This window comes from Indicator indicator, chromosome 4 (assembly GCF_027791375.1).
Source record: "Indicator indicator isolate 239-I01 chromosome 4, UM_Iind_1.1, whole genome shotgun sequence".
In the NCBI taxonomy this organism is placed as follows: domain Eukaryota; kingdom Metazoa; phylum Chordata; class Aves; order Piciformes; family Indicatoridae; genus Indicator; species Indicator indicator.
The window spans coordinates 26,154,094-26,166,411 of NC_072013.1; the positions used below are offsets into that span (position 1 = coordinate 26,154,094).

A 12,318-nucleotide genomic window follows, 5' to 3' on the forward strand; every position below is an offset into this window, starting at 1 on the left:
GTGGCAACAAGTCATTACTTCAGTGCCAAAAATGTACTTTTGTCTGGCTGACTCGCTCATTAAGATAATTTCTCACTTAGACCTGTATGATATTTCTTTATACAGTGGTGAAAGTGGGTGATTTTGTGTCACTGCATTTCATATTAGATTGGTAAATCAAGCATTTTCTAGGTTCTGAGAAGCCAATCCTATGAAGTATTCCTAAATTCTATTCAAATGGAACAATTAAATGCACTGTCTAGAATGGAATACTCATCTGTACAGTGTGGCAATTCCACTGGATTCAGTTTGATATGTAATGTCTTGTAGCAGATGTTATAACAAAAATAACTTTTGCTTTTTGAATTACCTCACTGAGGCCATTAATGCTGTTCTAGAGTTGGTTTTCTGGAGATGGATGACACTTCACTGCTGTCCAAAATGAGTTTGAACCTTAACCCTCCAGAGTTTGTTCACTTTGTTGCTTATATTATTGCACTAGCTACTAAAGTCTTATATCTTCCTATATAAATCTAATTGTTCAGAGTGCAGATTCTATATTTAGATAATGAACTGTATGAAATAAATAAAATAAGGGGATTTTCTGGTCAGAGTTGCTGATATGTTGAACATCTTAATTATTTCTAAAGTAAACAGTTTTGGTGTATATTCTTAAAAACCTATGGTCATTCAGCATAAAAGCCTTGACATAATACTTTAAGAATGGATCTGTTTTCCTTCTCAAAAATGCATTGAAGAATTGGTTTAAATACAGAATCTGTGAGGCTTCCTACAAATTCATCTAAATCATAATACAAACACAGTTTGTAATTCAGATAATATAGAAAGTTCTCTAGTGTCCATTGAAGTAAGGTCCTCAAAATGCAGTCTGTTTTGTTTCTGAATGAGAAAACATTGCAAAACATTAAGCGGTTCCACTGGCTGAATAGGAGAACTGAGGAAAATGAGGTCTTCTCTCGTTATCTACACAATCCATGCTGTCGTCTGGGAAGAAAAAAAAGAAAAAAAAACGAGTAGGCAACACTTGCTAACTTTTTGGGTTTAAGTAAACAAACAGTTAAGATAATGCATGGTAGAATTATTTAAGAAATTTCACTGTCACTTTTTTCTGCAACTCAAAAAGAAAATGGAATAGGAAGTCTTAAATCACACCCCATTCAACAGGCATCACAGAAGACCCTGACTGTTGTATGTAAATAGTTGTTCAGATGTCCATTTAAAACTGCTAGGAGTTGTAGCTGTGTAAATCCATATTCAGTCTTCCGAATTTCTGGAAATTGCTACTGCAGAGCATCAAACATGAAAATAAAAGAAATTTTGATTGAATACAGACTTGAGTCCCTACTCAGTTGACTGCTTGCATATCCACAGTGTATGTATGTATTTATGCACGTGGGCAAAACTCAGGGACAGAATTATTTTCTAGTCAGTATCTGGGGATTTGGGAAACACCACAGTACAAATAATTTCAGTTTCTTCTAAACCAGGCTTTTCATTTCCCAAACTAGAAAGATATGTGGAAAGTTTCACATCAACTTACCACTTTCTTCATCAAATACATATATGGAAACCCAGCAAGTTTAAACTGGTGGGTTTTTTTTCACATGGCCTGCAGAGACCAGGTAATGCTACAGCAAATTAGTTCTGGTGGTCTGGAGAACAGAATGGGAAATGTTAGGGAAAACTTTACCTTGGTCAGGAGGAGTGATTGTTATCATCTGTGCTGTAAATTCTTCATCAAAATATCTTGTGTCTGTCTCAGATGTAACTTGTGGCTTAAACAGAGGTACAAGCTATGAAAAACAAAAGAAAATACTGTCTGTTTACAGGTTCTTGCAGTACTGTTTGAAACAGGTAGAATTTGAAATAGTTTTAAGCCACAGTGCCTATTCCTATGTTCCTAGTACAAGTTTAAAAACCATTTCATAAAGAAGGAACCATAAAGTACTTACTTAGGTGTGCATTTCTTATTTACGGGGGATTTAAGGCAATCTGTCTTAAGGCAAATTATACAAAGAAAAACTGGGAATCCTAACATTTCTTCAAGTAATACATAACATTCTTACAAATGTTTAGAAATAATAGGATATTCAGGTTCCCCACCTAATTATATGGAAATTGTCAACTGCACCTAGTCAGATTTCATGCTTGAGGAGGATGAAAGTGAGTAAGAAAGATACTTAGTGAAACCAAACTGAGCAGCTAGATGTGACTATCACCACAAGGGCTGTAATGTTCACCAAAAATATTCAGCTACAGAGCTCCCATGCCCATGAAGCTCTGACTGCAGCTTGCTGTAGGTATAACCAACCTGGGAAAATTTAGGATAAGGCAGAAGCTTTTACACTAAGCTTTTACACTCCTAGTCCCCCCAAAGCAGTTTAGTATCAACTCTGAACTTAGAAAATCTGGAGTGCTTGAAGAAAACCCAAGCACACTTAGCGAGCATCCTCCTTGTGTTACATCATGAGTTGCACTAGTTGGGATTTATTCCTGACACTCGCTTGGGCAGGCAGGATAGAAATTATCCATGTGTACCTAGGCAAGCTCTGGCAAGAGGAACTCCAGATGGAGCAGAGCTGCTTGACTGGGGCTGGAGGAGGACTGTGTCTAGGCATAGGAGGGTGGCATAGCTGGCTGCATACAGATGCAGAGTTGGAAGACATACGATTTTGGAGGGCAGCAGAGCTGGGATTCAGGCCTTGCTCACCTCCCCGATGCAGGATATAGCAGCAAACAGAATGTAAACACTGTTCTTTGGCCTCCCACAGAGGACATGTAATAGCTCTCAGCACAGGGCTTCAGCTCACCCACCACTGGGGTTAAGCATGGTCATCTTTTAATAGAACAGAGTCACCTCAGACAACAATTTGGGAGCGTGATTGAGGAAGTATATGGCTTCCAATCCGAAACTGCAGGGAAAGGTTTATCAAGGCAAGTAGTAAATCGCTCCAACTGGAATTAAGCAGTGACCTCAAGACTGGCACTTCTGCTCTTACAGAAATAACACCACCAAGAGAAATCACTACCTGGAAAACATCAGCAAATTTTGAATGTACAAAACACCTCTTCCCCACACCCATTTTTTCCTTCAGCCTAGATCTGAAGAATCATTTGCTTGGCAATCTGGTAAATAAGAAAAAGCACTAGCTTCAAGCTCCTTATCACCAGGATCACCTTTCAGATCTGTTTTGCACACCTAACAGAATGTTGTCTTGTCTTAAAAACAGCAATGCAATGAAACCCCGTTTGTAATGTAAAGGCTTTTAAGAAATGTAATATACACATATGGCACTATTTCCAAACACAAAGGAACATTTACTGTTTAAAATCAATCTTTAAAAATTAAGGGACATAAAAATTATGCTTATTATAAGAGAGCACAATTACAGTATAGATTCGTAATCAATTTTAATTACTAATGATCCCTTGTGCCGAAGGCTGGCTTAAAGGAGCCTGGCAAATGTTCCCGTCAAAATAATTAGGTCTTCAGAAGTGGTCTTTATGTCCTGAATTTAAAAAGGAAAAGGAAACAGGATATCCCAAAGTTGAGTCACTCTAAGCCTCACAGCCCTCCTGGAGCTACTGAAGAACAAATTCTTTACATTGTAATGTTAATAACTCTATTCCAAAGCAAGTCACACCAGTACATTATACTTAAAAAGCCCGTGGAGGATGAGCATTCCTTCTTCCCCATTTTCTGTCCTCATTCTTCTTATAGGAGGTTTCTGCATACTCCTTAAAACAAACCTCTGTTTGTTTTAGACAAGCTGTGCATGTGTGTATGAAGTTCTATCTGTTCTTTGAAGCTAATGGTGGTTTTGGCACCTATAATGCTCCCAGTTGCTCTGGCTTGCTGTTTGCAGCACAGTGATTTAGGACCTGGGCACTGCAGCAGACACCTGAACTATGCACATCAGAACAACTCGGAGCAGCAATCCCAAGGCAGAACACATGTGTAATGGGCTCACCTCACACTACCTGTATCATTTTCCCTTTTATTTTAGCAACTGTTAAAAGCAACTTGAGACAGGTTATGAAGCACCCGCAAGACTTTTTTTTTTTCCCCAGCTGTCAAATTCAGAACATTAAGCTGGAAACAGAGGGGAAGCCACAGAAAGCTTTAATGTTGGCTTTACCAAGCAAATATATTGCTTTACTGAAAAGCTGTCAACGGAGTATCTCTGCGGTTCAACTAGCAAAGAGGTGCCACTTGTAGCCTCCCACTGCTGCAGACCACCGTGGTACCTGCAGGCTTACATTAGCTTAAGAGACAAAAAAAAGACCAGAAAAAACATGGGATTAAAGTCTCATTGCATATGGTTTGCTTGTGGGTGGGTGAAATACTGCACCACAGACAAACAACAACACTCATCCAGGAGAGTTTAATGAATATTTTAAATTCTTGGGACAACTCCAGTTATTCAAAACTTATAATTCACAGCCAAGCTATTGTTCCAAAAAGCTTAATTACAAAGTAAGTGTTCTCAATTACCCCAAGCCTACACTCATAAACATTCACCATTATCTGCAGATAGTGAGTAACCAAGCTGAGCGCATGAACACCTCTAGGCAGCTGACAAAATTCAGCTTTTGTCTGCCAGGCTGCATTTCAGGTAAATGCTGCGAGATCCCATTTGGACCACCCAGAATGCAGGCAGCAATTATTCACAGGCTTTCTGAAACCTTTCCATTTGCACAGCATGGCTATTTCAGATGCACACACTAAAAGGACAGGAGCAAAACCAGAAGCTAGCCTCCTTGGCTATGCTAAGGTCAGAAACAGCCTCTATTTGCACACTGTTTTCTCCAAAACATCTAACGTTTGGAATTCCCTGGTCGTTTCCACAACAATCCAAGTCAGTATTCCAATCGGAAAGTTTACGAAGGCTTTCTCACTTCTACTTTTAAATAAATTCCCTTCAGCTTGTGACTTCTCCTCCATTCAAGGAACCAGGACTACCATTGAGTAACAAGTAACTAAAGAACACTTGAACCCCATTACCAACTTTTTATCTTAAGTTGCGAAAAAACAGCAGAACCCCAAGTATTCAGCAGCTTGTCAGCTGGGCAAAAATGGGGATAACCTCCTGTTTGGAATTCAGATACACTTTTCACACTCTACCAAATGAAAAAAAATCAGTATGACTGCCTCTTGCCCTAATGACCACATATGGCTCTCTCTCAAGGGATGCTTTGAAAAGACAGAGGACTAACGTCTATCTAAACTTTCAAGGCACAAAAACTTGTTTTATGATTTTTCAGCTCCCTTTAGCCACACAAGTCTGTGAGGAAGCGAAAGAAGAGAAAAAAACAGAACTCTCTGTCCAGTGCCTGGGTACAATTACAAAATCTTCCCACTGCAAGGTCGAAACCAGACTTGCTAGGCCTGAGAACACAAAGCAGAGCATCCTGGAGGAGTGGAATAAGTTAGCAGCAGTGAGGTATAGACAGATGATGAAACACTCATAGCAAAAAGGCTGGGCTCTTTGGCTGCAGAGGCCTAAAAAACTCAGCGGGTCGGAAGGAAAACCAGTGACAAACGCCATGAAGTGCAGACACTTCACATCAGCCCTCTGTCACCAAAACAAAATATATTAGACTTGGATTGACATAAAAGCCTGCACTTCTCTGCACTTGCCCATTCAGTCTAATTTAATCATTTGAGACAGGAAAAATATAAAGGGAACAAGCAGCCCATCAACTACTACTGCTTCTAGGAATATTTGCTTCAGATGCTCAGGAATCAACAATAACTCCTGGGCTCACAAGGGGTATGCCAGTTAATAGCAAGGAATGGGAACAACAATTACAGGAAAATAAAAAGCTTATATACTGTCTAAAGGCGGAAGCAACTTTGGTTACTTCTTATTTATCCAGTCACAGAAATAGGTATCTCATTGAGAGATACTCCTCTCATTGTGAAAAAACCTTTGGTTCTGAAGTAATCCTATTACAGTGTTTTAAGAAACATGAAGCAATTTAGCCTTGTTAAAAACAATTGCAAACCTCTTCTGTGAAGGACTTCTATGTACCTTACAGATGGCAACACAATTTGAAACAATCAGTATATCCACAGCTACAATTCACCTTGGGACAACTCTTGTATTTACAAAAGTACCTTTTTCTCGTATACGTCTTGCCAAACAATGCCAGCAAAGAATTTGTGCTGCATAATCTCCTTGGCATCATCAGGACCGCCACCTAACCTGTTTGGGGCAAAAGAAGTTTGAGCATAGTTATTTTTCTCATACAAGTTTTATGAAATGCTAATCAAGAAATTGTGACTTTATAAAATAGATTTGGGAGATGTTCTAGCATTTGCTTCAAATTTGTGCTTTGTGCAAGGGCTGCAGGGTGGTCTGTTTCAGGTTTCAACACAGTTCCACAAGAAGACTTGAAAACATGCTAACAGACAGAATTAGAACTTTTGTAAACAAACCAAAAAAGTAACAATCACAATTCAAAAGACCTACCCTTCAGTAAACAAGCTGACCTAGACACCACAGCAGATCCTGCAAGTAAAAAGCTCTGAGCCACACATCCTGCTCTCTTGCTATATTAAAAAGTGACTACCCCTTACAATTTTTCAGAGCAGAGTGATGCCAGCAGGAAAACTGAATTTGATTCTGAAGTGTAAGAGAGGCAAGAATTTTTAAGACAAACTGATTTATGCAACCTGATTTAAATTTCCATTAAACAGTTGACATCTGCAGTGATAATATCGTGTTGTATGCAAATCCTTCCCCCTCCTTGGCTTCACAAAAGCACAAAGGGTGGTTTATTGACTTAAGGTCTATCACGGTAAAGCACTTTTATTCCAAAATAAAACCGTCCACACAGCTTATAGATGCAATCAGTTTAGTTGCAGTCTTTAGCTAACAGATGCTTAAATTTTGCTGTGGAGGCTAAAATGTTCTTGAAAAAGGCTGAACTACATCTGCAAGCAAAGGCATGCACTGAGAAAACATACAATGTACCAAGTAATCAGCAGAAGATGTACTTTCAGGTAACAAGGTTAAGATGATGTTCAGGATTTTAACTACAAGAGGTGCCACCATGTCCATCCAGTCTGACCTCTAGAATCCACCTATTCTCTGATTCTTGGTGCCATTGGCAAGTGAAGCATTATCCTGATTTTGAGAGCCTGGAACAGTGGCTCTACATGATCAAGGCCAGAGCTATACCACTACAGAAAAAAGAGCCAAGGACTGTTCTTTGAACGTGAAGCCAAGCCTCTTAGTCAGGCCTCTTCTGTGTTGCACAGCAGCTGGCCCTAAATCACCTCTGGGCCTCACGGTAACCCTACAGCCCTAGCAGCATGATTATTTGGGGATACAGGGGAGGTACAATGCATAGGCTGTGCAAAAGCCCATCAAAGTAGGGTTTTCACAGGTTGAGACTGAACTGCATGCTCTGGGATGTAACTTGAAGGCACAATGTTATGAGGACAGCATTGGACGGTCATTTAGCACAGAGGGGTCAAATATGGTGACCCGTTGTCCATACTGCCTAAGGACTGTCTTCAGAGAATGCAAGCTGGCAGAGGCCACAGTTGAACCAGAGAGAGCAAGGAGCAGAAATGCTTGGCAGTTCAGAGTCCATGCTTGCTTCCTGGCCCTCTTCCATTGAGTGGCACAGCAACCTAAGGGGTTTGTTCCTTTATGCTCCTTCAGGAAATGTGCAGTGTAACAGGTGCCCAGTCTCCAGTAGCAAAGTGTTGGGTGATAGTCTCCTTCCCCAGGTAAATTCTAAGACAGATGAACTTAGGTTCATCCTAGAGTCCCACAGGCCAAATAAAGCCAGACATGGCTCTTCCAGGTGCCTGGCAGCATGTTACACAGCTGCAGAGCCACCTGGAACAGAGACAAACTCCAGGGCAGCCTGGGAACAGAGACAAAATCTGTGAGTAGTCATCTCTCAGCTAGCTCCCCACAGGTCTAGAGGATTTGCCAAATCTCTACCAGGCTCCATGTTGCTTCCTCAGCACAGATTACAATGGTTGGTGAAGAAGAGGGTGGAGTGGATCCTCTATTCACAGATGTCAACAGACTGCACTTCCACACAAGTTCAGGAGTGACTCTGAGCTAAGAAGAACCTCAATCATGTTGCAGAAGCATGCAGGAAGGCTGCTGGCTGCAGCCACGTATGGGTGCTTTGAAGAATATGTTATCTAATAGGAGCCTTTGTTCCATGAAGGGCAGACACACACTCAGGAAGATGCCAAGAAAAAACCCAGATGTTTTACTTACCTTTTAAAAATACTATTAAACTAATCCATTCAAAGCAAGTAGGAAAATGATAGAAACCTGGTATTTTGGATATGGACTTCTTCCAAAATACATTCCTGCTTTTCAGAATTGTTATGAAAGGACCCTCTCAAGGAGAGCAAAATTGAATCAGCACCTAATGCAAAACTCATGGTTAACCACCACCGAGAAGTCAAAGAGCAGCAGATTTGTCTTCCGTAAGGACATGCAACAACTGAGGAAAAATACTGCAGGAATAAAGTCTTGAAAATATTCTTATAAAATGAATTCTGCACATTTAAGTATTCAGACAGAACTAAAAATAATTTAAGTATATATTAAAAGGAAAAGCTACTGAGATATAGAGAGAAATAGAAGAGAAAGTGTGAAGGTCAAAAGGCGATTATAAAAAAAAACAACACAAAACCCAAGAAACCACATCAAAAATCTGTCTAAATTCTTTAAATCTCTTTAAGAAATCTCTTTAAAAAATACTTGCCAAGCAATTTTGGTTATTCATTTAACTACCAGAGACTTTTGTTTCTACATTTCAGCTAAATCCCAAGAAAATTATTACTGAAGAGGCACATCAATATTAAAACTGAAACTATTTCCACATTTTTAATTTTTATGAAACCATGTATGGCTTGGGAGTTCCTTTAAACCCAGCTAGTTGGGACCACCTCCAGACCCTGAAGTCACCATAACTGTCACCTCTATCTCTTCCAACTCCAGCAGCTATGTAGGTTGCAGACCTGGATGTGTCTGAGAGCATCTACCTTTCCCATAGCAGATCACCACAGGCATGCACCTTAACTACAAATCATCTCCGTTCACAAGGAAAAGAAAACAAGGAGCTTGGTTTTCATGCAGGTAAAGGCTTGACTGACCCTGATATTCCTTGAACATCTGGATGTAGAAACCCCATCAGTTCATTCTCTCTATACCCTGTGTGGCTGCAAGGACTGAGCATCAGTTCACAGTGACTATCTGCAGTCACAAAGCCACCGCTACAACTCTGTGAGGTCATTAAACTTTTTAACAGCTGTGAAATGCTGCATTTTCTTCCTCTCATTCCTCCTGAATGGCAAGGTTCAATAGCACTGCAGACACAAGTACATGAAGCAGCTTATGACAAACCCCCATCTTAAAGAGGGTGAACAACCCTGACCTATGAGAGGACACTAAGACATATAGTGAAACCACGTGATCAAAACTCAGATGAAACCACCCTGAAGTTCTCTCAAGTTTAAAACCTGACAAGATTCAGAGCCTGCAAGATACTGAATTTCAGGTCACATTAAAAGGAAATATTTACAGTATCTATTTTTTCCTTCATAGGAAATTTACAGCTCACATTACAAAATTAATAAAATGATATCAATCCCAAAAGAAACTTCAAAATTCCTTTTATCTTACAAAATGGATTTTACATAACCAAATTCAGAAAACAGTCATGATTAAAAGCAGAATGGAATTTATTGTTCTTCTCATTTCCCCCCAGGGAGTTTGAGACTGAACTGGTATTACCAAACACAAGGCATTAAGACTGCTTCCATGTATCCAGCTCAGGTACAAGAGATAATTTTTAAGGTTTAATTCACTGATTCAGGTCCCAGTTCCCTAGCTCCTTGATAGTTAACTTAAAATATCCTCATCACTGAGCTTCATTATATCAGCCTTTTTTGTTGTTGGATTTTTTTGAGGCTTTTACAGGCAAGGTCAACACCTCCTAATTTCATTTTGCTTGTGATTTTGGCTGTCTCCTCCATCCCAGTCTAAAGTTATCAGAAGTTACTAAATACTGCCAAATCTGATGTTTTCTGCCACAGACAATGTTTCAATGACACCAACTTCTGTTCACCACTGAGCTTTGTGCAAGAGGGGATTTCTGTTGAATTCCACAGTGGCTCCCCAAAGCATCATCAACAGGCTAACTTCAAACAGACTACTGCACATTATTTAACTTTTGACTGAATGTATTTTCATAGCTATTTGATTATTTCCCTTCAATATGGCTCCACGAACTCTCTCTGAGTCAGCCACCAACTATGCCAGGTGCCCACTTCAGGACACAGACCACACAGTCCAAAGGACATAAAACTTCAAGGCCAGGACTCAGGACTTCTACCCTTAGTGATCCCAGCTCAGTTCTCTGTACTACCTGAAATGCCACAAAGTGCAGGGAATTTACAGAACATTCACAACTTCAGTTAGAAAGTTGGGCGAATGATGACTGGTGAGAAACCAGTATTTAAGAATGGTCCATGATCCAAAAAGCTCGGGAAGCACCAATGAGTGTAATTAGCAAGCTGCAGGCATGTGTGTGGGTTTGTCTGGTCTATAGTTATTTCTATGAGCAGCATAAAAATCATCTGTCCAACAGATCAGAGCATCACTGGTTCCAAGCCTGCAGAAGATGCATGTGAAGAAGTGGCTATTTGTATAAAATGAGCATTTTGTGGAGTAATTGTTGGCACTGGAAAAAGCCTTGTAATTAGAAACAAGTGGGTGTTTGTTGTTTGTAAACAAATTGCATTTTGGTTCATCAGAGATGCTCCTTTAAGAACAAATTATAGCAGATGCTGCTTGTGTTTCCACTGATTGAAAGGCCCCACCTGAATAAGCTACAGAAGGGTCACAATTGTATTTAACCCAGCACTTGCATGGACAGGAATCCCATTGGCAGGGGCTACAACAACATTTGCACAGCACAGTACCTGAGGGGAGGGCTCTAATCAATTACACAACCTTCTCCTGGAGGTCCCCTTGCAGGCGTCAGGTTCAGGAGGGGTGTGCAGCTGTTGCCACCTAGTATAGAGCTGGCCATGTTCCTGACTACAACTGTTCCCAGTACCCCATGTCACTGCTAAGTTGAATCCTCTGGCAGTATAAACTGTGGATTTGCATTACAAGACCTCTCAGCAGAATTTTCCACCAAAAATAGTGATGGAAATAGCCTACATCAGTGACAAAACCCCTCGCTACAAGTATCCATGTACTGACAACACCCATTTTCCTGCTATGTGCACACGCACACACAGACTAAACAAACATCAGAAAGCAAGCCAGAATACTCTGCTTGAACCTCACATGAAAGATTTCCTATTTGGGGCTCATTTACAGTGGAAAGTTCAGGACAAGAGACCAGGGCAGATTCACAATACTATTTGTTTTTTAAAGTGCCTGGGTTGACACGATGGTAGGTTTTTAAAGTGATGTTTATCTTTGCACGAAGGTCAACATCCGTTTTGGATCTTGTTCTATGTTCTGTTTGTCAGCCACTAAGGGCTTGGACTTTTTGTTTTGGTTTTTTTTTTCTGTTTTTAAAACAAGGGTTACTTCTAAAATAATACAGCATAGCAAAACAAAAGGAGGAAACAGGAAAAGTAGATGAGGCATGGCATAAACTCCACCACAAACACAGTACAAACACCACCACCTACTGCCCAAAGAAGGACGCTAAATCACTGGTACAGATTTAAACAGAAATTCTGAAAACTGACAGCAGCCTGACACTGGGATAGAAGGTGAAAGCACTCAGCATAGAGCAGCTTGTAACCCAGAGCAGGCATGGGACTCATTATGCCCAGCAGCATGGCTGACTCATTCTGTCCCAGGCTGCAGTTGTGTGCTGACAGCAGCCATCACATTCTGAAGTTCAGCCTTCTGATCACCAGAGCTGCTTCCTGTCACTATCTGTTGTGTCAGCTCATGTCAAAAGTTAAACCAAAAATCAGTAGGTCCACTTGCTGCACTCTTGATGGATTACTTTGAATGGATTAGAAACAAAACTACAATTTTGCCTGAAATACTTTCCTCAACTTTAAATAAATGCCTGGCATGCGTGCATGCCAGAGCCCTTTGTGCAGTACCATTTTCAATTGTTTTTCACAGTGATGGCAATATTGGCATTTCATACGGCAGCAGAGAAATGGTCACTTCTAAGCCACTGGTCTTCAAGACAGTTCCCTTTCATAGACATGGTTCTGCACAGCAGTTGTTTTTTGTGAAGCCTTTAACAGAAAATGTTTTTCCTGCCTTTTTTTCCCCTCTTTTTTTCTGAGAG

At 40.3% G+C, this 12,318-nt stretch overlaps 1 protein-coding gene across 1 annotated transcript in view; it reads right to left on the reverse strand.

Moving 5' to 3' along the window:
• The window catches only part of AKT1 (AKT serine/threonine kinase 1), a 64,864-nt gene continuing 52,546 nt past the window's right edge, over positions 1–12,318 (reverse strand). The window contains exons 11-13 of the mRNA XM_054400783.1: positions 6,122–6,209; positions 1,691–1,793; positions 1–984 (exon numbers count right to left, since the gene is read on the reverse strand). Coding sequence (XP_054256758.1) covers positions 905–984; positions 1,691–1,793; positions 6,122–6,209 — 271 coding nt within the window. The 3' untranslated portion in view covers positions 1–904. The remainder of the gene's footprint in view (positions 985–1,690; positions 1,794–6,121; positions 6,210–12,318) is intronic.